This window comes from Hypomesus transpacificus, chromosome 5, assembly GCF_021917145.1.
Source record: "Hypomesus transpacificus isolate Combined female chromosome 5, fHypTra1, whole genome shotgun sequence".
Taxonomy (NCBI): Eukaryota; Metazoa; Chordata; class Actinopteri; order Osmeriformes; family Osmeridae; genus Hypomesus; species Hypomesus transpacificus.
The window spans coordinates 333774-361616 of record NC_061064.1 but is presented as its reverse complement, the minus strand read 5'-3'; the positions used below and the strand labels follow the sequence as shown (position 1 = coordinate 361616).

The following is a 27843-nucleotide window of genomic DNA, read 5'->3' as shown; positions in this document are numbered from 1 at the left end:
TTAAGTAAATAATCCACGGATGTAAATAAAAATAGATAACAGCTAAATTTGTCTGGCTCGGACTTTCCAAGGGTGGTTCTACATGTAAAAATGTCCCTGTACAATTTGTCTAGAACTGCCACTGGCCCTTCCTGAATCATCTTTCTGGATGTGATATTCTGTGTTACAAACTGGACCCTATTGAAAAAAATCACAAGAAAAAGTTTATGACAGAACATTCTTACAAATCACAGTGAAAATTTAAAAAGTTTCAATCTTATTTATTTCTCTTTATATTATTTGCACTTTTTACATGAAAGCAGAGATTACAGTTCTATGTAAGCTGCATCTAAATGTTTCCTTTAGAACAAAAACTCTTTCTTGACAAGTGGCACTAAAAGTACAAGCTAGTTGGAAATGTTTGGAACATATAATTGCTCTACATTTGGGGGTTCTGTACTTTAACTTGATTTCAGAATGTTTTTTGTGCTTCCATGAGTTACAATTGTTGAGGAAATAAGTGTTAACAGTTTTTAAACAGATTACAATACTTAAAATTGTCCATATGAATTTTTGAGTGAACGAGTTTGAGAGGAAAATATGTCTACTACCACTCAAAGTCCAATCCATGAAAGAACACAATTACAATAAAACGAACATTTGTATTTTACATTAGACAACAGCTGTATTGTAAAAGCAGTACTGACAGTACCTGTAGTTTGACAAGTAAAGCAGCACAAGTAAAAACATGAAGTCTTCATGAGAAAAAAAACGAAACACTTAGCTCGCAATTCATTACCAAGACAACCAATTCATTACCAAGACAACCAATTCGACCGACATGATGTGTGAGATTCTTGCATGTTCAGACTTGTGAGGTGGTGAGCCATTACCAAAACATGGCCAATCAGCTCTTCCAACCATGAGAGCAGAACCACAGGAGGTCAAGTTCATTCACATGATTCACTTGGGCCCTTGACCCACTCCACACACAAACACAGACGGCAGTGAGGTGCTTCATAGGAAAGAATGCCCAGAATGGAGTCAGGACGGCAGTAAGGCCACACAGAACAAGAGCTGTCTCTCTGTGACCATGTCCTCTTTGGATTAACCGTGACTTTCAAGAAAAAGGAATGTTTTCTACAAAAGTAGGCGCCGAGATAGAGTTTACGTCTAACTGAAATAGTGCCTTTATATTTGTAACCATTATACTGGGCGAACACAGTTTACTTCATGTCCTTTCCTGCGTACATCGATCCATCTGAAGATGACATCCCTGGTTCACAAAGTGTTGGATTTCACCTCGTATAAACCAAAAAGGGTGAGAGTTTGAAACCTGAGAAAGACATGAAAGAACCTCTTTTCTCACACGTTTTTCCACTCTAAACACATCCCTCCCTTTTCTAGTCCACTTCTCACGATTGACTCAAAGACCCCCCCCCCCCCCCCCCCCCAGCTGGGGTGTTCCCCTAGGCGAGGAAGACTACAAAGACGATGAAGAAGATGATGAGGACAAGGAAGATTTTGACGAGGAGCCAGCGGTTTGAGGAGACGGACTGAAAGTATTTGAGGATCTCAGTGTGGGCGCCTTCCACGTTCATCTGGGTGTCTTCCACGTTGGCGTCAATCCTACAGGAAGCGGAAAAGAGACACAGATGAGGACCGAACACTGAACCCAAATCTGAACCCACCCTGTGCCCAGCCAACACAAAAGCTGTAGGGGCACGAACTTTGAGGACCTTTTTCCCCATTGTTCTCCAGGGTCCTTTCCACTTTATCAGCTTCATCTCATCCCTCCATCTCAACCATCTATCCACATGCACACATCCCTCCCTGCCCCCCTGCCCCCACCTGTGCACTGTCTCCTCCTGCTCCTTCACCATGTGGGCCAGCTGCTGGAAGATGGAGCCCAGCTCCACAATGGTGCTCTCGATGTTCTGCATCGTGTCTGCCCGGCTCTGGATGTAAGAGTCCTGAGCAAACACATTATTTAGATTACATTTAGTCATTTAGCAGACGCTCTTATCCAGAGCGACTTACAGTAAGTACAGGGACATTCCCTCTGAGGCAAGTAGGGTGAAGTGCCTTGCCCAAGGACACACAGTCACTTGACACGGACGGGAATCAAACCTGCATCCTTCTGATTACTAACCCGATTCCCTAACTGCTCAGCAATCTGACTCTATATTACTCAGATTACTGAGCGCGGTTTGATACACAATGACATTTAAGCCAAGAATGAGTTACTGTGTCATCGATCAGCGGCTATATACACACACTCATACACACAACGATTTACTAACTATTTGTATATTGATTTAACATCTGAGATGTGCTGCAATATGTTCTCAATGTGGGAACTGAAGTAGTCGTGAAATGTTTGAAAAAAAAAAAAAGGCTGGCTAGGTGAGACCATTCAAAGAGATGTGCTGAGGTAATACCTGTTCATTCACTAGCTGCAGCTGCTGGCTGGCACGTCCATCCATGTTTATAGCGACATCAGCAGACGATTTAGAGTCGTCCTGCATCAGGACAGAGTTACCTACAGGAGGGTGGGCGTGTCACGGGCAAAAAACCCCAGATCATAGTGAGGTTAGAAATACCTTACAACAAATCAGCACAGCAACTGAACACAGGAGGATATATGTAGCTCAGTGGTAGAGCATTGAACTGAAGATCAAGAGGTCACAGGTTCAAGTCCCTGTGTGTGTTGCCTTGGATAAAAGAGTCTGCTAGATGAATACATACGTTATTTCCATACATGATGCTACTTTCATGACGATGGGTTTTCCTCTCACCAAAGTTGTTGACGTTAGGGGACGAGGCGGGGGCTTGGGAGAACTGATCTCGTCTGGTTCTCTGCTCTTTCAGGTTCTGCGGGGGAACACCGTCATTGGAGGGAGGTACATAACGCACAGTTGAGACAACAAGACAAAGGAATTATAAGGGTTTCAAATGACACATTTATATATTTGAGTTTCCAAATCACTATCAAATTAGTGTAATGTGTATAAGGTGTGTCTGGAGGTCTAGTCCTACCTCAGTCCTGACCTCAAGCACCGATTTGAAGTCATTAGACATCAACGCCAGTTTTGACTGAAATGGGGAAAAAAGCATTTTCAGTTGGGCGACAACGGTGGTTTCTCTTGTAGAGAGAAGTGCTGGTGTCTTAACTAGGGCCTGACCTGGAGGGAGACCACCACGGTGTTGGAATGTGTCTGTAGATGTCGTCCATTTTGACTTTGTCTTGATCGAACTAGCCCCTGTAGTTGTGCTATCTGTTTATTCAGACTGTTAATGTCCTGTGAAGAGAAACACACAACATCTCAATTAAGATCATCTAAAACTTTATAAATCCATATGGAAATTCTTAACTATATTAATGTTGAAATTACCATCGATATAGCAACTTGGAAGCTATACTACTAGACTACACTCTAGGCAAGGATACAACACCTTTGTGACACTTGTAATCAACGCCACAATACATATGTTCATCCAAACCTATTGCAACTGCAAGATGCAATTCATGTATTATGTGCCAATGCAAATACAATGCCTTTCCCCTATAAATGTGTTTCTCCCAACCTGTTTAACAATGTAGGTCAACTCTTCAATCTCCACAGCCTTGTCGTCAAAGAGGGATTTCCTTTTGGCAACTGTGTGAACGAAATATTAAAATATCCATAACATCGTACATGTGATTTAAAAGACAGAAAATAAAACACAAAACAGTTTGTATCCTTACGTATGGTAAGCTTTTCCAACTTGGAAAAAGTGTTACTCAAGTCCCTCCCGATTCTCCTGTTGAGAAAAGTACCAAAACAAATTATGTAAACAGGAACAAAGTTCCTGTAAACAGAAAAGCAGAAGAAGTAACATGGGTAAATACTGCTAGTTACTAACTTAGCCATGAGGGTGAAGTCACTGCCTTGTCTGATTGCACTGAGGGCTGGTTTATTGGCCTGGACTCCATTCTGGGGGAAAAAGAACAAGAAGTAAGAACTTATATCCACAATGTTCAATCAAAATCTATAGTTCCTGAACTTGACAGGTTGAAACTGATATAGCAGTAAGGCAATTCAGTATCATAGCTAAAGACATAACTGATTCCTCTGGTCTCACCTGTCGTGATTGAAGAGACCGGCAAACTGACTGGAACTCGTTGGTGCGATCTCTCCCAGACATGTTGCTTATGTCCATCAATGGGACTGGAGGAGACGGCGCAGAGGTAGACAGTCCGTCTGGAGTCTGCAGCAGGGGCGGCTGTGTCTGGGAAGGTCCTTGATAAACCCCTTCCTGACTCCTAGGACCGTGGCGCCGTCTCGTGTTCATGATTGCTCAGACACATCACCTGTTTGAGAACAGTGTAGGATGAATTGGGAGTGTGGCCGACGCGGACACAAACCAGCGCGCTGTCTTTCAAAAAGACTTGATCATCTTGTTTGTTCCGATTACACAACAAGAACATACGCTTGGTTATGTGATAACGCAGATAAGACAGCAACCGTCCCATGTTGACTTTAGTTTAACGTTCAATGTCTTAAAGTCTGTTTTAAATGACTCATGTTTAGCTACATACTACAGTTGATATAAGAATCTTGTTCCAGCCTTGGTTGAGAGTGTGTATCTTGTTCCAAGCTATTAATTAAAGCTAACCCCAAATCATTGTACAGTACAGAAGCTAGTCTAGTACAGGTAGTGCTAGCTCTATACATTTGCAACGGGTCGGGATGACAAGTTCGAATAGAAACGATGGCTAGAGCTAGCTGGCTTTAACTAGCAAATAGTAGTAACAGCTGACATCAGGATGGTAAACGTTGGTGTATCAGTCTCTCTTGTTGATAGTTAGCAGCATGCTAACCTGGACTTGTCTAATATTGTAGAGTTAACAGGTAGGCTACTGTAGCTAGCTTTTAGGCTACTTCAAGTTACTACCTAGCTAGTATTTGTCATGCTGCAAATAAATTACACAGTAAAACTCACGGGACACTTTCCTCCGCATTTTGTTCATGAAAGTTTTAGTCAAATATCCCTTACCGTTACTAAGTACTTCGTCTTTCGCTTCTCAATTTGCTCACGTCTTTATGTTAAAATCCGGGCACTTCCTCGAAGCATTGACGTCAGCGCCACGTCCCCTTATAAAGAGACATTGATTGTACAGAAGCCTAGACAGACCATTATTAAATAAACCGATTGATTATCCGCTGCACATACTTCAAAAACTTTCATAATTTACTTTAGATAACAGCGTCTGCTTAATAAATGTAAAATATGCCTCCTGCCACACCAGTGTAGAAGGGATCTTGAATTGTGTCCACAGTGTAATAGCATCAGCATGAAATTGCTATTGAATGTTCTTAATTTTTTGGGGAATCTTGTTTTCTTTTGCATTATGTTTTGATGCTTTTAATGGTTTTATGTAAAGCACTTTGAATTGCCTGGTTGTTGAAATGTGCAATAGAAATAAACTTCCCTTGCCTTAAAAGTTTTGTGTTAATTAAGTGAAGACTGCGACAATAGATGGCCAACGTTTTATTTATATATTTGGAACAGCTGAGTAAAGTTTTTTTTAAACTTTATTGACACAATGAATGGAATGTTAGACAACAGTAGTGTAAATGAAGCCTATATACATTGACTATGTGGAAGACCACTCCAAATTATTTATACATTTTTAAGTTTAATTGTTTTAAACACAGGTCAATGTGTTTTTGTGCACTAAACATTCTTGATCCAATATTAAGCTAAGGCTTTAAGACATGATCCCTTTTGCATCATCCACCTTGCCAAAACAACTTTTTTTTTTACCACAACCAAGTCCATCAAAGCACCTCAAATCAAGAGGATTCGATTCTGCATGTCATGGTAAGCAACATTTGTGGGGGAATAAAATCTACATTGTGAGGCCATTTAAGATCTAAAACTAGAACATTTGAAACAAAACAAAAATCATGCAGTTGTATAATCATATTAGAAGCTATTTGCAAGTTATAGAAATCATTGGGAAAGATCGACGCCAGGCCTGACGAGGTGCATTTAACTTTGTATCCCTTTAAACCATGAACAACCTTGTTTATCCTCAAAAAGCAAAGCAGAGAAAGCAAGTGGATTATTTTTGGTTGTGATATACTCCGGAGCTACACACAACTGCAAACACCTGGGACTGCTTCATCGAAACATTAAAGACTGCATTTTTAAGCTGTGACCAAAATGTTGTCTATAATTTCAAAAACAAGAGTAACTCATGAGGTCAGAAAATTCCCAGTGCATCAGCTGCCTTACATAAGCTACAATGATATATCATCTCAAAAACAGAGCCAATTTAGCTCTTAACATGCCCCATTAGGGGGAAAAAAGAGATATGGAATGCAGGTTACAAATATGGTATATTTAAATTGGACCATAAACGGCTCCCTAAACATTCCACACACAACTTTGCTGGTGATGGTTATCTAAGGACAGATGTCGGGTTTTTGAAAATCCACGCTGGGTTCAGTCCTTCCTGTTCCAAGCAGCTCGAGCAAATCGCCAGTTCCTGAACCCAGAGCCAATCAGAACAGCTTGATCATGCTCTCCCTGGACTTCCCCACTCCGACCCACTTCACTGAAACCAGAAAACGCACGACCGTTAAGAACCACCAAACAGGGAGTCAGATGGCTGAGCGGTTAGTGAATTGGGCTAGTAATCTGAAGGTTGCCAGTTCCATTCCCGGCCATGCCAAATGACGTTGTGTCCTTGGGCATGGCACTTTAACCTACTTGCCTCGGGGGGGAATATCCCTGTACTTACTGTAAGTCACTCTGGATAAGAGCGTCTGCTAAATGACTAAATGTAAAATGTAAATCCAAACACACAAGGTGAATCCAAGCTGCAGTCACTAAACACAGACGAGGCTCCAGAACCCAGACAGAAGTTGCTCTGCACGTGGAGACGGGCCTGGTTGCTTGGCAACTTCCAGTTCTCTCTCTCTCTCGCTCTCTCTGTCACTCACCTGGCACCTGGAGGAATTCCTCGATGAAGCGGATATAGCCCTGAGCCTGGGGGGGAAGCCCCTGGAAGCTCCTCACCTCCTCCGTGCTGCAGCACCAGCCAGGAAGGGTCTCGTACTTCACCGACACCCGCGTCAACACGTCCATGTTGGCTATAAAAGGGGGGTCAGATGGATGAGCGGTTAGGGAATATTTTATTGTATAGTTTATTTTAATTCTAATTCCACTTAGTATTGCTAGTTATGCACACTTAGTATAGTAAGTCCTCATATTGAAATTTTAGATTCCTATATGTTTAATGTTTGCACCTTCCTGCCAAAGCAAATTCCTTGTCTGTGCAAACTTTTATGGCGAATAAAACCCCATTCTGATTCTCGAGGAGCATGAATGAGAGGATATGTGGAGTAGGCTGTGCTTACCAGGGAAGCTAGGAAGAGGCTGGTCGTCAACAGTGTAGGCCACGCCTACTTTGATCTCAGGCAGCGTATCCAGGATGTCCAGCTTGGTCAGAGCAATACTGGGAGAGAAGATCAACGCTTGTCAAGTATTACAATTCAACCAGCCGCAACTTCAGATTGACAGTACCATCAAATAACAAGGGACCAGTACAGGGGTTCGAAAACCAAATAATTGTAAAAAAATTACAACAAAAGAGTTCATAAAACATTCTTACGCAGTGAAGCCGTTCACCATGTGAGCGTATCTGACCAGAATCAGATCCAGCCAACCACATCGTCTCTTTCTGCCTGTGGTTACGCCCACCTCCCTCCCCCTGCTCTGCAGCAGGGATCCTGTCTCCTGGACCCCCCCCACCCCACGCACACACACACACAGAGATCATGTCAGTGTCGAAGTGTTTCATGTATCAAATGTGCAGTGACAAAGAGGCCGGGGTTTCTGGGCGCTAGCGTCCGTCACCACTCACGTTATCCTGCTCAGTTGGGAAAGCTCCTACGCCCACTCGGGTGGTGTAGGCCTTGACCACGCCGTACACTCTGCCCACGTAGGAGGGGGGCACGCCCAGGCCGGTGCACACGCCCCCCACGGTGCAGTTGGACGACGTCACGAAGGGGTACGTCCCTGCGATGAACACAAACGTTTGTTTATCGACGTGAAATTCAATCGTTAAGTTTTGCACTTTGAAAATGACTTTCATATTTATTTATTTTTTTAAAGCATCTGTTATCCTTTGACCATGTACATCCCAGAACCCTCCATCATTTACCGAAGTCTATGTCCAGCAGGGCTGCATTGGCTCCCTCTACCAGGATCTTCTTGCTGGGTCCAGTTAGGGACTTGTGCATGAAGTACACCCCGTCAGTCACCAGAGGGCGCAACCTTTCAGCATAGACCTGGCAAAGACAAAGGCAGTCAGCAACCACAGAGCCCCAAACAACCACTAATCCAATGACATCAGTGCTTGTAGAGGGAATGTTTAAAAAAAAGTTAATTCATTATACTAGGAGGAAAGTCAGCTGGTAAGACAGGGAAGTAGCAGAAGTGATTGCCATTCTGTATGTGTATATATATATACACCCTTCTAATTCCTCCACAATTGCATTTAGGGTAGGGCTTAGGTGTTGGAGCGTACTAGCTGCAGTACTTTATACACCATGTTCTGTTCACCTTGAGCTGTTGAAGCTCGCTGTCAATATCAACGTTGAGGTTTGGGTACATGCTAAGAAAATGGTCTGCCAACACACGGAACCTGGAGGGAAAGGGGAAAAAAAAGGGAAATGATGAAAACAAAGCTCACGGCTAGTGAGCTAGCTAGTCAAGTGTAATCAAGTCCTGAGGGTTAACAACTTTGTCTTGTGTATTCAAGGACGTGGCCGCAAAAGGTGTTTCAACAGGCCAGGCATCCATTATAATAAATATGTACAAATTGTACAAACTGTATCTGGGTACAGCTCTCTTCAAATATACACGGTAGGCATCCTGGTTCTTGTTGTTTAAAGGCTTACGATGTAACACTCACTTTTCTTCGAACACCGTGAAATCGGACACAAGGTCACAGACACGCAGCCCATTGCGAGCAGCTTTGGAGGAGTAAGCTGGGCCGATGCCCTTTTTGGTGGTTCCCAAACTGGAAAAGAAGAGAACATTAGAAGAGCAGATAAATCGTTTACATTAATTTAGGGTTTTCCATTAGATCAAGTTTGACTCTCGGCTGAATATAAGCGGCCGTTGTTGAATTGAGGAAGAAGCTATCGTGACACAGGGTTTCCCGCAGCACATTTCAGTTAAGGCGGATGTTTTTTTATTTTAAAAAATGTAAGGGATATCCGCCGTTGTCCTGTTTTCTCCCTTCCCATCCAATCTGTGACCAACACCAGTCTCCCTTCTCTGCAGAACGCATTAGTCTATCGCACAAACTAGCCCCCCCCCTCCGCCCTCTGATGGCAAACCCCACCCTACCACCTTAACTAACACATTTTCTGCGGGAAATCCTGGACAGTACAGTTTGATCACTCACTTTTTTCCCGCCTGGAGCTGTCTTTGCTGTTCCTGGATGCCATCTACAGCTTGATGGAAGTTAAACACTAAAGACCCAATGAAAGGAAATACAATACGTATATTAATCAATAAAATGAAAAAACATCACTGAAATGTTGTTGTAGACCAGATACTTCAACAATAAATCCACTAACACAACCTACCGATATGAGCTCGGTCTGAAATCTTTAACCTGTCCTCCCATCCCTGAAGGCCTGAAACGGGACACAAGCAAAGTGATATAGTCTTTTGTTTATCAAATATACAGAGTGACGTGTGTCACCTGGACAGTGAAATTGAGACAGGGCTCTGGTCAACAGTTGTTGTACCAGTCATTTTTCCCGCCAATTTCAAACAGCCTGAAAAATCTCTGCTCACCTTTGCCTTTCTTGGAGTTTTTTTCAGCTTCCTCAAAAAGTCCAGGCAGATGTATTACAACACCGTTACCTGAGGGGTTACATATAAATGCATTCATTTAAGATGTAGCAGATAATCAAAGACCAGAAGTGCAAAGTTATAACAGTATTTCAATGTTGACAGCCAAGGAATGGTCTGTTTTTCCAGACACAACAGTATCTTCATCTTAACTGCAATATTGCAAAACTCTGCTGATAGTAGAGTGTAACAACAACATCTTAAGTACCACGTGTTGTCTGTTTTTACAAAACTGAAATAGAACATTCAAACTAATCCAGTTTCCTCAGTTAATACGCACAAACTAGGGAATAAATAAACGAATGGAAATGTCAACATTCAAATTATGTATGAAACGCCTGACTCACCAATGAACGATACAGCCTTTTTGTTCAGTACTCCGCTGGGCAGCAAGTGAAAGTCATATTCCACAGAGTCCACAACAACTGTATGTCCTGCATTGTTGCCCCCCTGTAACAAGCATGAAGATAGGATCGGCCACAACCACAAAATCACTCATTATATCTGTTTAATCAATTACATTCACTGGACCACTAAAAGTTACTGGACAACAGAATAACGTGATGCCCGGCAGCTTCAACTGGGTAAAAGTGATTGCGTCCCGCTATCTAGCTAGCTCGCTATAATATCAAGAAAACAAACATTATGTGGCTGTTCTTGGAATTGATCAGACCATGGGGGAATGGGCGGAAAGCGCGCAATGTCACAAAAAAGGTCAAACATTTGCAGTCAGTCAGTTGTTCAAGCCAACGTCCGGACAGGTTATTATCGAACCAACTGGGTAACTGGATAGCCAGCCATCGCTACCTAGCTGGTTTAGATATTTATACCTGCTCTGTAGCTCGGCTGCATGACTGAACAGTGAAGTAGCGGGGCTTGCTGCTGGCTACACGATAGCATGCTGTATCGGCGAAGCGTAAGCTAGCTTTTGAGACTCAAAATCAAATATTAACTCCTGAAAACAAAATTATTATCTGAAACAAATCTGATCTACATTGCTAACAAGGATAATTCATTACTTTTTCGATTCACTCGTTAAAGAGAGCTGACATAACCTTACCTGGCACCTGCATACAATGTCCGCATCCATGGCTAGCAGGTCAACCACTTTCCCCTTTCCCTCATCACCCCATTGAGCCCCGAGAACCACCGTAACTTTATTACGAGGTTCTTTCGGTATCCGCAGCGACTCAACCTGTGCACTCTCCCGTGATCTTTTGATAGCAGGCTCGCCGTTAAGGGAATCCGTTTTTTGTCCATTAGACACTGTGCTGTCTGCCGCTGCCATGCTGCCTGCCTTTCTTTCCTCCGTGTGGCCTACCGGAAGATCAACTCGCGCGGTTTCGCAGAGGAAGTAGCCTAGCAACAACGGACCCCAGATCAGATTGAAAAATGGATAGTTAGTGATGTCATTGACAGCACGAAAATACTGCAAACATGTATGGAAACAGTTGCAGTCCATCTTAAATTTACGTAAAAGAAAATATATGAAATACACACTATTTATTTGACACGACACAGAATAAATGTACAACATCTGACGCACATTATAATACACTTTTATTTCAAAATAGACCAAAAACAATGTACATATGAACATTTGAGAGAACTGTAAAGTAGTTGAGGCAAACCTACAAACAGTACTCCAACAATTTTGGTATTAAGGCTGACCAAAGATGTTAATGGTGTTCATACAATGAGAGTCATGCGACCCATGAACACTGAAGTGGTATTTGGAGGGTACAGAACTTCTCTTCAAAATGTCATTTTATTCCATTGCCTGCAACTCTCCCCCTATGCCTAGGATATTACAGCTTGAGAAAGCAATACACTACAGAAATGTTATAGTGGCATTATAACATATCAATAGCTTCAGAAGGCAACTTCAGGCAAAAGTTTATTAAAACAAAGCATCTGAGGTTAGGTAAGTCAGAAAGGTACTAAAGTCTAAAATAATTTCATGCCATCCCCCGCCTATGTCACAGTATCATTCAAGGTGTCAACAATGGTTCTCTCTGTAGGATAATCTACCTTTATTGTGAAAAGTAGTGCCATGTTGGGAACCACAACAGAACACAACAGAAGGGTGTATGGCCTTGCGCTTGAGTGTCTTGTTTTCATTCAAAAGAGCCAGTGTTCACGGTTTTGGTTGGTGACAATCATCCAGACCCAAGTTGTGACTTCTTTTTGAAACTAAAACTGATTAAATAACATATCCCCACCATAAATGCAAAATAAACGCCCCATCCTTTTCAATAGTCACCTCTATTGGAGTAATATGACTGTGCCATAGGAAAATCCTTCCATCTATAGTTGTAACTGGCCAGGATCCTGTTGACTAAATTAATGTCAGAAATGTGTAATATTAAATATCTAATGATTGATTTAAAGTGAGTGTTGATGGCCTAATGTTAAACAAAATTAGGAATATAGCCATGAGGATCAGGTTTTTCAGTAATTAATGAGTAAATGCGTATTATTCTCTACCATTTGCATCTGTAAATGGACTACTACGCTAATGGTCATATAGTTAATCTCTAATCTATTCCTTTACCTCTCAACCCCATAACTTCATGCTGCACAGCTTTCACAACCTACCCTTTACAAAACAACATCTGTCGCCTGTTTAATTTCATAGTCCCTTTTAACTCCTCCCATCCTTCCCCCCTAACCCTGGCCCTTCCCATTATCGCCCCATCTAGATCCCTCCCATTTATACTTCCATCTGAGACACGGTCCCCATCTACAATCCCCTTTTGGAGGGAGGCACAAGGTGTTCTGGGAGGTCAGTCGGCAGCTCGTGTCCCTCGAGCTTCACCTTGATCAGGTGGTTTGCCAGGGCGAACTCATCGTCATCCAAGAAACCGTCCTTATCCACGTCGGCCAGCTTCCAGATCTTCCCCAAAACAGTGTTGGGCAGTTTGGACTTCACCATCTCTTTTTTGGCCATGGCTCCAGACACCTTGCCGTTGACCGGAGAGAGGGTGTAGAAGATCTCATCGTAGGTGGGTTTATCCCTGGCCACCACCCACTCCAGCTCGTCGATGCCCTCGCCCGCGCCCTCGCCGTAGCCATGGCCGAAGGGTCCGTTCATGGTGCCCTCGAAGGCACCTCCCTGGACGGACTGGCTGGGCATGGCAGCTTCCTCCTGGCGGACCAAAGTCATGAGCTTTGCAATGTCGTTGGCCAGCATGTCCTCTACGGACTCCAGCAGCTTGGGCTTCATGACCTGGAACTTACTGAAGTCCTGGCCTGCCAAGATCTCCTGTTGACAAGGGTGAAGAGACAGGGATCAGGGCCATGAAGTTATAGATGGATCAGGGACAGGCTTTGTTTACGTCTTCTTCATTTAGCAGACGCTTTTATCCAAAGCAACATACAAATAGTGCGTGGAGAAAGTACAGCAGAAGATCAAGGATCAGAAGTGCATCGTTCTAACAGTATCAAGTCGAAAAAACAAGATGGAAGTGGTTGTATCGTACCTGCATCTTAGCCAGTTTGGGGAAGTCTCCAGGTGAAATCTGATGCTCCTTCTCAATCTTCAGGTAGATTTCTCCCAGGTTGGCGATTAGCTCCTTCTTCTTGTTGTCCTTTCCAAACATGTTGGGCATTTCCTTCTTCAGAGAGCTGATGATGTAGGCATGGACCTGGAGGAAGACGAGGAGAAATGATGAAATACATCAATTATTAAATACATGTTCTAGTTGCCACACTGAATACATATTACGTTTCTGTTACAGTTCTATTCCATATTTAAATTCATCTTTGGCTTCTTTAAAGTGAACGAAGTGACAGATATACCCGCAATTGTAGACAGGCAGGACATTCCTGTGCTAAAAGGCCAGTGCCCTCCACCTCACCTTGGCAAGACGGGCCCGCTTGATGAGGTCGTTGAGTTTTCTCAGAGCAGCGTTGCGAGGAAGCCCCTGGATGTCCCTGAACAGATCCTGCTCCTCTGCCTCAAACAGCTTCCTGTTGTCAGCCACCAGGAGGGGCTGGGCCCAGAAGGAGCCGATGTACACCCGGATCACCTCTGGGGTGTTGACGATTTTGCCCAGCGACCACATGAGGGCGCCGTACACCCTCATGAGCTGCTGCGTGCCGATCTGGTCCGCCTTGTTGAGGACAACGCGCATTTTGTCCTCGTGGTTTTTCAGGGCGCGGATCACCTCCGAGAACTCGTCGGAGATGTCCAGCTTGTGGGCGTCAAAGAGCAGGATGATGCGGTCCACGCGCTCGGCGAACCACTCCAGCACCGCCGCAAAGTCATAACCTGCCAGGCACAGGAGGAAGGGCATGGTCAACTCAAGGACTTTTACAAGAGTGGATGGCAATTTGATATCATACATATATCCAGTCATTTCTTTTGGTCAGGTGGGTTTTTTCTCTCTGTAAGAGCAGATACGTCAACTCAGATGGCAGCAGCGTGCCCCCCCCCACCTCCCATCCTGTCTCCATTGTCCACCACCCACCACCGACTCACACACACCTACAGGTCTACCCAAAGGTACATTTCACAATGAGAAAAACAAAGCCTGTGTTTCCTGTGCCAGGAAAACTTCAAACTAAATAGAGAGAGCCTCATCTGTCATCTCCTCTCTCCCCCGAGTGTGACAGTGACACGACCCTGGCTGCAGAGAACACACATCGGGCTCAGAGCAGGGCAGTGAATACACCCCCACTTCTTTTCAGGTTTAACATTAAAAGAGCATTTCATCATCGAGACACTGGCCAAAACAACTGCATTTACCATCCATTAAAAGGAAATCAATGTATATTGTGTTTTCCAAACGGTGACCTGGAACTGTGGTGTTCTGAGCGCAGCCCTTTCTCTGGCCTGTCCAGGGCTGGTCTGTTCAGCCCTCTCGACACGCATCCCCCTCCGGAATGACAAACAGGAAAGAGCCTCGGGCGCATAAATCGTGAAGCGGAGACACTCGGCTCACTCAGAGACCTCTTCCCTCGCCACTGTTTCCAGCAGCAATTTATCTTTTTAATTCTGTGCTGAGTGTTTCTGACTCTGTGACACCAATAGGGGGGGGGGGGGGGGGGGGGGGGGGGGGGGGGGGGGCCCAGACAGTGGCCAGACAATCGCAGAAGTTCAGTTTATTCCCTTTGGGGTGAGGGGGGGGGGGGGGGGGGACTGTAATATCAACATCCAATTATTTTCAAATGAGCTGAAGAACTACAGTGGGACCAGGAGCAGAGGGAACCTTTATTGACTCAGCAATCCGTTAAACAATAATGGCGAGACAAAGCAGACATTCTTGAAGAGTTATTTAAATGACAACAGCAACTGTTAATGACTCCCAACTGAACACTGTCTACCTAATGATAACGTCTGTGTGCGTATGATAACTCGCCTTTTCCTATCCGCCTCGTGATTGATCCTTAATAAATCATTGAGATAATCTCTAACATGAAGCCAGCTAGAGAGATGGATGTTCTCAGTCCAACTCTGGGTTGCATTAGTGATCCTGGTCTGTCCTAGACGGGAGAGGCCGTCTCCTAATGAAAGACAGGAAGGTTTTGTCCTGGGTCTGTGTGGTGTTTTGTCAACGTCAGCAGGAAGCGTGATCTCTGGACCGATCCAGCGGAGGCGTGACCTGGCAAAGTCCTGCCGCACCAGATCCTCTTATCAGCCAGTGCGTTCAGAGGAAGCACTCGTAAAAGAACACAGCCTTATCCAATCTAGGAGAGATGAAACGGCACGGCAAACCAATCCCCTCTTTTTCGATATATTGTGTAATCGTTGTCACGCCTCAAAACGACCCCCCGCTTACACAACACGGCTGAGCCAGTGACCTGATGAAGCAGAGAGCCAGGCACACGCACACACACACACACACACACACGGAGCAGAGGCAGAGGTGAAAAGGGGAGAGTGTTTTGTACCGTGTTTTTCCAGCGGCTCAGCTAACCCTGTGTTCTTTCCAAACACATTTCCCCCCTCTACATTCCCCGTGAGGAACTATACTCCGCACACTGAATTCACACAGATATCATGTTCCACTGACAACATGACAGTCCTCGTTGAGAATAAAGTTATTAAACAGGATGATGTGTGGTAGGCCTCCTCAGTCTCCGTTTCACTGTGACGTGAGAAAGCACCAGACTCAGAGCCACGTCTTGCAGAACGCCAGCCAGTAAGTGACACAGCTTTTTAAACCTGTACGAAAGCACAGATTAGAAATCTGAAACCAGCTAGCGGAAGGCTCAGAAATAGACCTGCTCAGCTGTCCCGGCCGACGGCTGCTCTGTGTCCACATCAGGCCCAGTTTACTACAAACACAGTCCCTCTACCCCCAGCCCATACCATGACCGGCAGCCTTGTCTGCACATTCCATCAGCTGGGGTTAGGTATTAACTGTTCGAATGTATGAAGTCAAAACACCAGCGCAGTAAACCCAGGCACCTCCATGAGCCCAGAGAGTCCATCAACGAGCCCCCCCCCCCCAACATCCTCCTCTTCCACTACGCGATCTCCTTCCTGACATTGCAGCCATAGGTCAGAACCTGGGCTGGCCTCATTTTATTCAAACAAATACAAGTCAGCAGGAGGTATAGAGGTTGTGACGGTGCCACTGCAGTGTTGATACAGTGATAAGGTGACATAGTTTGTCGGTTAGCAGACAGATCCACAGCTTGGTTTGGATCCTTACATTACGTATGTGTTTGTCTAGAGCAGTGAGGCAACCTGCCAGTCTTTACCAGTCGGACCCTCCATGACATGAGCAGTCACAGCGCTACATTAAACAAACACTTGTACGACATGAACACACAAACTGAAGCGAAGGTTGAATTGACATTCATTCATTCAGCCCTCCCAGGCACTGGCAGTTAAGACCTCGAGCCGTCACACACACACACACACACACACACACACAGTTTACCCCCAGTCTTCCTTATTCTCCCTCATACACACACAGAAGCACGTATAACACTGAGATAAAGGCGGAGATGCGTTTTTACATTTTATTCATTTAGCAGCCATTTTTTTTTACTCCATGCCACATACAAATCCTTTCTATAAGAAGTACAGCAGATCAAGGATCAGAAGTGCAGCGTTCCAAAAGTATTTCAGTGGTCACATATTGCACCCTCAGCTCATCCAACTTGAAATCAGACACAGAAGCCTCTTCATTAGTTTGTAATTTTCCAGGAATTGTCTGAGTGAGACACTGAAACCTGACACCCTGGTGAAAGCCTACAGTCACTAAGGACCTTGAGCTTGTATACAGTAAATAATAAACGCTCCCTCTCCAAGTGGACCAGGTCGGTTCCGCTGGAGTGACAGGAGACGGACAGAGACGGCCTTTCTTACAGGTGAAGTTACCTGGCACTGCCTGAGACACTGCAGAACACTTCTGAACCCAAACTTCACAGCTTTTCAAACAAGAAGTGCAGTACCTCCCCCTTTGTGTGTCTAGGACATGGGCTCTGTCATGACATCATACAACATTTCTCAAGTTGTGATGAACTCTAGGACTAGGAAGAAGGACAAGCATGACCAAGGCTGTCGTCAGATGGCTGAATATTATTTTCCATTCTTTACCAGGGGTTGGTATTATGATTAACAGAGCTGTAACCAGGCTAAGCAGTCAGTGAGTTGAGGGGATTGGACAGACACAGTCAGGAGACTTGGGGAGATTATTAACCATCTTTGCCAGGTCTGTGCCAGGACACTCAAACACAGTCCAGTCACAATTGAATCAGGAGGATCTGTCGCAAACGACACACATGCTGTTCCCTGAGCCCCTCGATGGATGCATCCATGTGTATAGAGGTGTGCATGGAGGGGGGGAGAAGACGGGTTCAGCTGATGGTGAGGGGAAAGACTGACAGCCATCCATTGGTATGTTCCATTCCTCTGCCACAGGACAATGGAGAAGTGCACTGCATTGACCCTTCACTGACCCTGGTGTGGCTTTCCTGTGTGTGTGTGTGTGCATACGTGCAAAGCATGTGAGCTATAGGGAGACAAGCTCGAGAAAACTACGAAGCCCAACTCACATTTTCCAACACTGTTTAACTACTTCAACAGCAGGGCATTGTCTTCTGAGTCAGGCCCTGCCTTCAACATGAAATCTGCTGGCCACCAATCAGAACACAGCTGTCAGCTCTGCCACTAACTGTACTAATCTGATCCATGTATCCAGGTCTAGGCATGTCCAGCATCCCAGTCACTGGAGAAGGTGAAAGAAGGTGTACATTCACCTCCTGGCTGAGAAAGCGAACATCAGCCTGAGAGAATTCAATATTCTCCTCGGTAAGTGCACAAAAGACCAGTTGTCACGTCCAATAATAGCCTCATCCACACCCACCAACTAAAGTGCTTGGTAAACACTTGAGAGAAGTACAGGTTCACACACAGAGACTTCCTCTTGAGTTTTTAAAAGATCTTCGATCTCTCCAGCCTCCGGGGCTGAAGCAAACATCTGAGGAGCTCTAGTCAACAGACACATCGACGGGCTGCTACCAAGGTCGTGGTTCAAGGACGACCATCTGCCTCTCTCTCACCAGGAGGCCTTGTCTGTCTTTCAACACTCACCACAACCCCCCTCTCTCTCAGTCACCAGAATTTTGCTCCAAAGCCTATGCCTTGAACAGTGATTTTCAAATGATGGGGCGACAACAACAGATGTCTACTGATTTAGACAATGGCTTGGAAGACAAACAGAGTGGGATTTGAACCTGCGACCTCTTGATCTGCAGTCAGACGCTCTACCACTGAACTATGCCGTTGAGCTACGTGGAGATACCCGAGAGAAAAAGCCTGTATGATATCATACAGCAGATAAGGAAGTGTTTTGCTTGATCTCCCCCTCAGGTATGTTCACCCTGAGGTGACCCTGAGCCAATCGCAGCAGTCTCCTCACACCTCACCTATCAACAGGTGTGTCCGCTGCCCTGCTCTGGAAGGAACGTGGAGGAAATACTCGCACCAGGGTGAGGAGTTGCGTGGTCGTGTCAAGGTTGCACAGGGCTGAAGATGGATGCTTGGCCCCTACCCAGGGCCTCCTTCTGCTTCCCTACTCTTCCCTGACCTCTCCAGAGGGCAACAGTCTTTGCTGACGATCTGTTCAACTTACGGTGCAAAAACAACTTACGGTGCAAAAACACAGCCATCTCTAGTGATAGCAGGCACTAACTGTACACAACACCCACACGTCTTAGCATCATACTCAGACAGGGTTAAAGGTCAAAGTGATTCTCTAGGCATTTCTAACTTTGATCGCTGACGCCCACTTAACATATCCTGTTCTAAAGACTTCCGAAAGCCAAAGGCATATTTGGAAGAACATTTGAATTCAAAGTGAACTCACCCTGAGGTAAGAACAGGTATTTCTGTAGATCTGACTACAAATAAACACCCTCCAAAACTGGAGCAGTCAGTCACCTGATAAAGACACCACTCGACCACGTCAGTCACCGTCACTTCCTGTCTGAACCACCCTGCCGGCTATCCGTTACAGGAGCCAACATCTGACATCCAGCCCCCCTGCCCCCCAGCCCCTCATCCCTGTCCTCCCCCCTGCCCCCCATCCCTGGTGGGGTGACTGTTTCCTGGCCCCTGCTGCTCTTCCTCTCTCAGGTCATCCATCTCAGAGAGGGCGCTCACAGCCATCCCACCAGCCAGGGGCGAAAGGATACAAAGGTTCCGAGGTTTGACACGCACACACACACACACCCACACGACAGGAAGGTACTGCATCTTGACACCGATCACCTCAAAAGAAAACATCATGTACAAAAAAACGTCCTAACTTAAGGGTTGGGCCAGGCCCGTGTTGTTAAGTGGTGGTCTTCTGGTACAGATGATTCTGAGGGGGATATTGTTATGCAGTAATGTAAACAGGACGGCTTAAAATATGTGCGTTGTAATGCCATGGTAATGAAACAAATTCAATGCATTTCTACGGCTTCACTCTGGGTGTGTCTGAAGCATTGTCGACATTCTCAGAGACACCATATGACTAGATGTCCCTTGCATGACTGGAAACACTAGCCTCTAAAAGCATACACTAAGGCAAAGTAAAAAAAATTATAATCCTAAAACAAAGGACCTGGGAAAATGGGAAGTAAGTCAGGAAGAGATTCAGTGATAGCACTCTTGGAAGGTGTGGTCTTACATGTTGTGCAAAAAACACGTACATTCTCAAACACTTTCATTCATTCACCTTGACAGTGGTAGAACCCTGATCTCCCCACACACACCGTTTGGCTGAGGAGATTTACCTAGAGATCAAAAGGTCTCAGGTACTACCCCCCCCCCCCCCCCCCAACCCCCTGCACCTTGCTTTGGTGTAAAGTGTCTTCTAAATTAATACAAATGTTTTATTTATTTACAGTTTGAAATCCCCTTTTCAAACACGCACCTCTGCTGATTCTTTGCTTCTCTCCAGACAGGATTCCTGGCGTGTCGATGATACTGATGCTCTCCAGGACTGGATTGGGCATCTGGGCACACACGAACCTGCCAAAGGAACACAAAGCTCAACATCAACAAACCATACAATCAAGTACAACTTTATTGTCCATACAGGATGGAAATTCTTCTTTGGGATCACCTTGCATTAACCATACACACATACATCGTCGACTCACTAAATACATTCTCCATTTGTCCTATACGTTCACTAAAACCTTAAAAAGGGGATTAATACATTCACTCACGACCGACCTGTTCCCTCTTCACTACATAAACATACTGAGACGGTATACTTTGTGTTTACTAGTGCAACAGCCCAAAGAGTATGAACACGTTTTTCTTGGTCCAATACATTTCAATCAGCGATGAAAGATTATTTAGAAAGATTAAACAACTGCCAAAGGCCTTGGACTCTGATGAACACAACATGTTTTGATCGTTGACAAAATTGACATCTGTTCGTAGCAGTTTGTCTTTGAAGTGAACCTACATCCTCACATGAGGTCTTGAGACAATAGATGAGAGGTGCTGTCTCTTCTAAAAATAGCTCTGTCTTTATTGTTTCTGGAGACCCTCCAATTGAGCCACAGACCACCCTACACGCACTCAATCCAACACTCAATTCAGACTTCCCCATCCACTTTGTTTGCCATAAACCCCTTGAATCAAGAGTTTTTTTGCCTAAACAAACCCACTTCTAAGCTACAAGCTGGCCAGCTACCAAAAACACCCAAGACAGAAGGTGACGCCTGAACACAGGATTCCTCCATTTAAAAACAGTGAGCTGGAGGGAGATGTGCTTCCATCCATGTCAGAGCAGTAGACCTTCTCCCTCTCGCTGGAACACCATTGCTTATATTTAACATTTTATTCATTTAGCAGATGCTTTTATCTAAAGTGACCTACAAACAGAGCGTATAGTCAGGCCAGAAGACAGTCAAGAGCCAGAAGTGCATGGTTATAATTGTATTTCAGTGGTAAGTGCCAAGGAACTGTAGTCCATTTAACCAGACACAGAGCAAAACCAACACAATCTCAAATAAACCACTAAACTAACTAATATTAAAAATTACACACACATCAATCAACCATACAAACTAAAACTGCTTATAAACTCCTCAAAAAAGTTCGGAAACGTTATTTCGGTCCATTATTCATCCCCTCCAATAATACCAATTGGTATTGTATTTTATATCGTTGGAAAGCCTGATTCGTCACCTTTACAACGAGGTACAACTTGTATGGATCGTGCATTCGTGGAGTGAGCAACACAGCTAACCAGGTGGGTAGCGGCCCAATTTTCTTTGCCAAAATCCCCTGCAATATTCTTCTGTTGCTTTTTTTGAGGAGTTTATATACTCCACTATACAAGACCTCACTACTCCTGCATCCTCAAACTAAATAAATAACTTTAGGCTGAAGTAATGGCAAAATAATGAGTGAAGCGCAGATATTCTCTCATTTTTGGCAGTGTTCTTATCTGTCAGCCCTTACCTCACTCTTTCCACCATCTGATCCTACAGCATTATTCATGACCCCCCCCCACCCACTCATTCCACAATTCTACTGCATGTTTACCAGCTGCCGTCACACACAGAACGTTATCCTCAGTCCTCAGTATCAGCCCTCAGCAGAGCAGTGGGAAGCTCCCACAATCTACACCATGGGTGATTCCCTCAGTTTTTCCCCTGCCTCTTCTTTCAAGCCCCCCCTCCTCCACTCGCCCCCCCTCCTCCACTCCCCCCCCCCCCCCCCCCCCCCCCTCCCCCCTTTAAAGCACATTTACTCTCATCCTGAATTCCTGGCGTTTCCCTCGCTGGTGTGTTTGCCAACTGACATGTGTTCTGCATCTTTTAGTTAGTGCATAGCACAGCTGCTCAGTCTCACAGAGACAGCCCAGAGAGGCACCAAGGCCTAGCCCACACCCTGACTGGACTGCTAATGTGAGGGAGGGGGTTAGTGACAGGTAGAACACAGGGAGGGCTGTGAAAGATAGCCTAGGAACAACGGTAATAGGTCAGGAATGATAGAGGGTGGAAGAGCCATTCCTAGCTCTTGTTTTTGTCCCGTGGAGGAGGAGGAAAAAGAGCAAAGTCAGTTTCCTAGTTGCTCCTGCCAAGGTAGAAATGAAGACCTGACTCAGGCTTTTCAGCTACTGGCTCACCCTCTATAAACGTCACAGGTCTACTATTGATTTACAGTCTGTCAGTGGCCTTGTTCGCAGGTCTAGACTCTACTGTAGAGGCCGCACCACACACACACAGAGAACCATGAAGACAGGTGCCTTTCTTTTGACACTGTCGAAAACTCTAGTGACTCGACAACCAAGCGTGACTGTCAGGTGGTCATTACTAAGCCTCATGGCCTTCCTATCACCCCTACCTCTACCCAATCCACCCTATCATGCCTGGGAGACCTTTTAGTACAGTGGGCCCCATTCCTCATATGACTGTCAGAATCAGCCTAAGAAAGGCAGACTAGTGTTAGCTTGAGTCACCAAGGAGAACTCAAACTGAAGCACAAAACTGTCATGTGATGACAGTCACACAAGTCACAACTTGTCACAAACACCACATTCCTGTTTTGCTTTTTCACCTGTCTAGACATCATCACTTCCAAGACCACAGTAACACATGTGAATCCAGACCATTTCTCAGAATTGGCTGATTCTCAAAGCCTACTGCTGCATTAGAATAGTGTATCACAGCAACCCAAAGCATTCACAATGTAGTCAAGTGGGTAAAACAGGATGCAGTGACCAATGGCCTACGCAAAAAGCACACTGGTTATCACCGCTTAATAAGCTCAAAGTGCAGGGAAATAAACCGTTCACTCACTCTGTGCTGATGCATGCTAAATATTTGAAAATATATATTTTTACGACCATACATCCAGAAACCTCTTTCAAGGTTAATAGGCTATATATTTGCTGGGTGACCTTTTATATATTCTGCAGTCTGTTAGCCCCACAGTTGTTTGAGAGGTAGTGGAGCTGTGAGCTGCTTCAAGTAATGATTAATTGAATCCAAGAGCCAAAGAAACGCACTCAAATTTGCTCAATCTTTAGTTGCAAGGGACATGAGGTCTTTCTGCACTTACATCTATAGTGCTGTTATCTGGCACCGCGTAATAACACCAAGATAACATAACAACAACTTTCTTTACAAGTTTTGAGTGTCTTGGAAACAGGCTTAATCATGATTAGAAAACGACTTCGTCTGTACCGCTACTAGCCTATGACCCTCAGTAATCAGAGGTGCATAAACTATGCCACACCCATTTACAACAACGTCTGAGGACTGTCAAGGAGCTAGAAATCCCACTGCGAAATACCCTGCCCTGTGCCCTTTGAAGATACATTTGGTTAACCACAAATAAGGAACTAGAAATAGTAGTGTGGTTATTTCACTTTTGTATTTGTTGGCGGCGGCAAAGTCAACGCAGATGACACACAAGGGAGAGGGCTAGGGATCTGCTGAAAGTTAAAGCGCAAGTCGAGCCACTCCCCTGTTACACAGGACTATGTAGTCAATGAATGAAAAGAAGTCACTGGAAGAAGTAAAGGCGACGTTTGCATGACACCAAAATAAATGTTACATTGGCAAACCTTCTTTAAGAACTGAAGTTACAAAGCAGGGCGCTCTGAAAGTAAAAGTAAAACAGCTATTTGAGGAGAGAGAAATGGCATTACTAGTTTAATGGCTAGCTTCAGCTAGCTAGCCTCAAATTTAATATTTTGTTGACTTCACTGGGCTCAGCTCTTTGCGGTATCAAGCGTGAGAATTATAGATAATTTCCAACATAAAATAAACATGTTAAGGGTTTAGCTAAATATGACTGAATGATGAAACTATTTACCTGTTTAGAAAAGCATTTCCAAAAGCATTAAGTTTTCTGAAAGGTTTCTTGGGGTCAACCACAAGAGCGTTGCCTGGGATTAGCCCGTCTTGCTCTCCATGCATAACGGCTATGAATGAGTCGGTTGTCGGTTCGGGCCCAATTCGCATTCCGGGGAAATCTTGCTCCATTAAATGCCGGATGAATGTAGTTTTACCAGTCGAATACTGACCAACTAACAGCACCATGGGCTTATTGTCAAAGTCGGCGTCTTCCAAGGCCGGTGAATGGAAGTCGTGGAAGCGGTAGGCATCTTCAAGGGGGAATAGTTTGTTCCTGTAGAGTCGCCTCAGTCCATCGGACACAGTTTGAAATAGTTCTGGATCTTTCTTGCCATCTTTATTTGACCAGCTGAACATGACTTCCAAATTTGCAGAACCTGTCTTGTAGAATAAACTTAAGCCAAATCGTTGGTATAGGTTAACAGCTATCTATAGCTATCTCTCCTGCAGTCCGTTGTCGCCAAATATCTAGTTTCTAGACGTCGCTCTGCACTGACAAGTCTTGAAGTCTGTTGGATTCAGCTAGCTACGCTAACGGTTTAAGTGGCTTCGAAAGCTCACTGTTCCATTCAGAGATAACTGACAACGTGTTCTTGAACTGGAATTGACAAGAATTTCACAGGCTTATTACTATATAGCAATGGACAGCCTAGCTATACGCGTCTTGTAAGAAATGTGGAAGTTTAGATAACGTTACAGAAGAGTCTAAACAACTACAATCTCCTTGGCTCCTTAAAAAAGCAGGCTGGGGAAGGTAGGGGAATTTTTTACAGCGGATTGACACCACCTCCTCAAGCTTCTCGCATCCCTCCCCTCTACATGGTTTTGCCGTCAGATGGCGACAAGATCCAATCTGTCAGAAGAATGGCAAGTACGTTATGAATATGAAATACGGGAAAGGGTAATAATGTATATGGGTGTAATAATGTATATCTTTTAACCGTTTGAAATACATGGTCTTTAAATATTTGCAAGTTTACGGTTAGATCAAATCTCATTCCCCTTTGGACTATTTTAACCAGTGTCAGATTAGATGTACCTTGAGGGCATTGGATCTAGATAAATTGTAATTTTTTTCCAGAGCTTTTGAGGGTTTGGTTAGACAATAAAAGCCCCCTCGTTACTGGTTTGATACTGTAGTAGCCTGTGCACGTTAAGAAATACATTTGTAAGGAAATATATAAGAAAAAAGCGTGGTCTGCGTCCCACGGCTAAAAATGCTATTTAAACATGAGATAATAAGCTCTGGGAAACCAAGGTCATTTTTAGTTTCACTTATTGGTTTCCAAAACGTTTTTATAAAAAATTATAAGGTAGTATGTAAAAAGGTTGAGGAGTGATCGGTATGGGAGGGACTTGGTGTAATGTGACACTGACCTCTGGTAATCATCCTTCAATCAACGTCAATGTGAAACTGAAAGTAAGATGTCTGTAGAAAGTGGGGATATTACCTGTGCATACTAATGATTTCTTCTAAATCACAGTTAACACAGGAAGATGGGGTAGGATAAGGACAGTGAAACAATATGTAGCCCCAATGATAGTTCAATGATTCTCACCATTGCTGCTTCTTGTTTGGTTTCTGTTACAAAACCAACATTTTTCTGGACTCAATTATACTATAGATACTTAAATTAAGTGACAAAAAACAACTCAACAGACAACTGATAAAAACAGCTATCAATCAATGTCTTGTGCATAAGTAGTCCAGTTAGTGCTAGTATTTGTATACAACAATGAATTGCATCTTCATTTACATTAAAATGTGAACTAAGAAAGATATGAGAAGCACATAAGACACATTAAATCAACAATTATCGTTTCATATATTCTTCATTTATTTATTCAATTCATTTTCTTATCATATTTTACATGGACAATGTGAACAGATTCTCGGTCATTTCAACACCTTGATCATTCATTTACTGTAACAGGAATGTGACTATTGGTTGGCTGTGTGTGTTCAGTGGGACAGACACGGCAGTGGCCTACAGAACTGACAGGCAGTTGGTTTTCTAACACTGGCTGTCAATTCATAGGTCATCACCCTGCGCCCCTGAGCTCTCATAGGTCATCACCCTGCGCCCCTGAGCTCTCAGTTAGCTGCAGCACCATTCGACACACTTAACAAACATTTCCGTAACATACACTCATTTTTTGTTGTTGTTGAGAAACACAAATTGTGATGTGTGAAATAATAACTACTGTAAACGTAGGTCAACTGTTCTCAATACAATTTCTCTAAAATATGACACAGAAACTTGAGAAAATACGTTAATGAGCTGAATAAACAGGAGGTGTTTTTCATTAAAAAATTACACAAAAACAAGGGTAAAAGTCAGTGGCTTGTGTTGACCCTCTGCAGGTAACAGCATCTCCACTGGAACAGAGAAATCTTCCACATGGAGTTGCTGTTACACCCAGAGAGCACCAGTTTGTCACCTGTGCCTCACAGCTAACTCTGCCTCCTACAGGCAACTAACAGCACTGTATCCATGAGTACGTGCACACACAGACTGCCGCAAACAGACAAAATATATTTTGCATGTGCCAGGCAAATAGTGTTGTGTTGCCTCTTTGGTGAAAGAATACTATTCTGTTGTTTCAGGTGGTGGCATGAGGTCATACAATGATCTTTACCTGGGGGATACAACAAACAAAAAAAACAGGACACACAAATGAGTCACAACATTGGAATGATGAGGTTAAGTTAGGATTCTGACCCAGTGGCTGTCATTTGGGACATGTGAGTTGCCAGCTACCGCAATTGACTTTGACCCGTCCCCTCCCTACTCCCATCTTTATGGTTGGCCATAGAAGCCATTGTAGCACACAATCTTCCAACAGAACGACCAAAGGGCCAAGGCCTGTCTAGATAACACAGTTTTTATGGTGGTTGTCAACACAAGGGTGCTTAGCAGAGAATGAACACACATTGGGTGTGTCTAGTTGGTTAACCATTATGTTCCTTTTTCTCCAACTCGGTTGCATTCGGTTTTCATATGCATTGTCCCTCATAGTCTGTGAGTCTGTTATTCATTGCTTTTTATTCGACATGACACGATCACGCTGTACTAAGTATACCTCTGGTATCTCTGAAGACTTTGCCCGGTAATAAACCTCTTTCCATCTCCTCCATATCTTGTAAACAATAAAGCCATTTAAAAAGGGGGGTGATGTGGTCCCTAAAATCTGCTGTTATCACCCTTTTTATCTTAAACAGCATTTTCTAAAAAGTTTTGATTCCAACATCTACTGTTGTATGTTGTTTTTGGAAAATCCTGATTCTAGTGGTAAAAGTTTTCCTTGGTTATTGATAAACCCATTTCATTGCTATGATCAATCTTCATAGTTCTACATAACAGAAACTGCATAGCAACCCAACCTGTTGATTGGAATTCAAACACTAATGAACATCATATATACAAATTGTTTTAAATCAATATTATCCAGCCATCTGCCTCCCTTCTCCCTCTTTCATAGACACACACAATCCACCCTCTCAGTGTGCTTTGTAGCAATCAGATGAGCGGTAACAGCTAAAACGTATCATTCAGTAGCAATTGCATGGCAGTTGTGTGACCATGTTGTGCAGGCCAAACTGAGGAA

The 27843-nt window shown here is 44.1% G+C and overlaps 3 protein-coding genes across 4 annotated transcripts; all 3 read right to left on the bottom strand.

Moving 5' to 3' along the window:
* Positions 1 to 244: 244 nt before the first annotated feature.
* Positions 245 to 5121, bottom strand: stx5al (syntaxin 5A, like). 2 transcript variants are annotated; one of them, XM_047020359.1, is made up of 11 exons: positions 5020 to 5121; positions 4105 to 4333; positions 3886 to 3956; positions 3728 to 3783; positions 3568 to 3638; positions 3165 to 3281; positions 3019 to 3075; positions 2778 to 2853; positions 2421 to 2521; positions 1831 to 1952; positions 245 to 1608 (listed from the first exon to the last, which is right to left on the bottom strand). In XM_047020359.1, exons 2-11 carry the CDS (start codon positions 4312 to 4314, stop codon positions 1449 to 1451), a joined length of 1041 nt encoding a protein of 346 aa, XP_046876315.1. In that variant the 5' UTR covers positions 4315 to 4333; positions 5020 to 5121; the 3' UTR covers positions 245 to 1448. The 2 variants fall into 2 exon arrangements, with proteins under 2 accessions (XP_046876315.1, XP_046876316.1); XM_047020360.1 differs by having other exon boundaries at positions 4966 to 5056.
* Positions 5122 to 5501: 380 nt separating this feature from the next.
* adssl (adenylosuccinate synthase, like) lies at positions 5502 to 11241 on the bottom strand. The gene is made up of 13 exons (XM_047020358.1): positions 10964 to 11241; positions 10251 to 10353; positions 9847 to 9915; positions 9633 to 9683; positions 9449 to 9515; positions 8951 to 9058; positions 8599 to 8680; positions 8198 to 8324; positions 7898 to 8052; positions 7646 to 7770; positions 7392 to 7489; positions 6975 to 7124; positions 5502 to 6586 (listed from the first exon to the last, which is right to left on the bottom strand). Exons 1-13 carry the CDS (start codon positions 11189 to 11191, stop codon positions 6534 to 6536), a joined length of 1416 nt encoding a protein of 471 aa, XP_046876314.1. The 5' UTR covers positions 11192 to 11241; the 3' UTR covers positions 5502 to 6533.
* A 205-nt stretch (positions 11242 to 11446) lies between these two features.
* ehd1b (EH-domain containing 1b) lies at positions 11447 to 25001 on the bottom strand. Its single transcript, XM_047020479.1, has 5 exons — positions 24194 to 25001; positions 20283 to 20380; positions 13764 to 14176; positions 13386 to 13550; positions 11447 to 13168 (listed from the first exon to the last, which is right to left on the bottom strand). Exons 1-5 carry the CDS (start codon positions 24589 to 24591, stop codon positions 12647 to 12649), a joined length of 1596 nt encoding a protein of 531 aa, XP_046876435.1. The 5' UTR covers positions 24592 to 25001; the 3' UTR covers positions 11447 to 12646.
* Positions 25002 to 27843: the final 2842 nt, after the last annotated feature.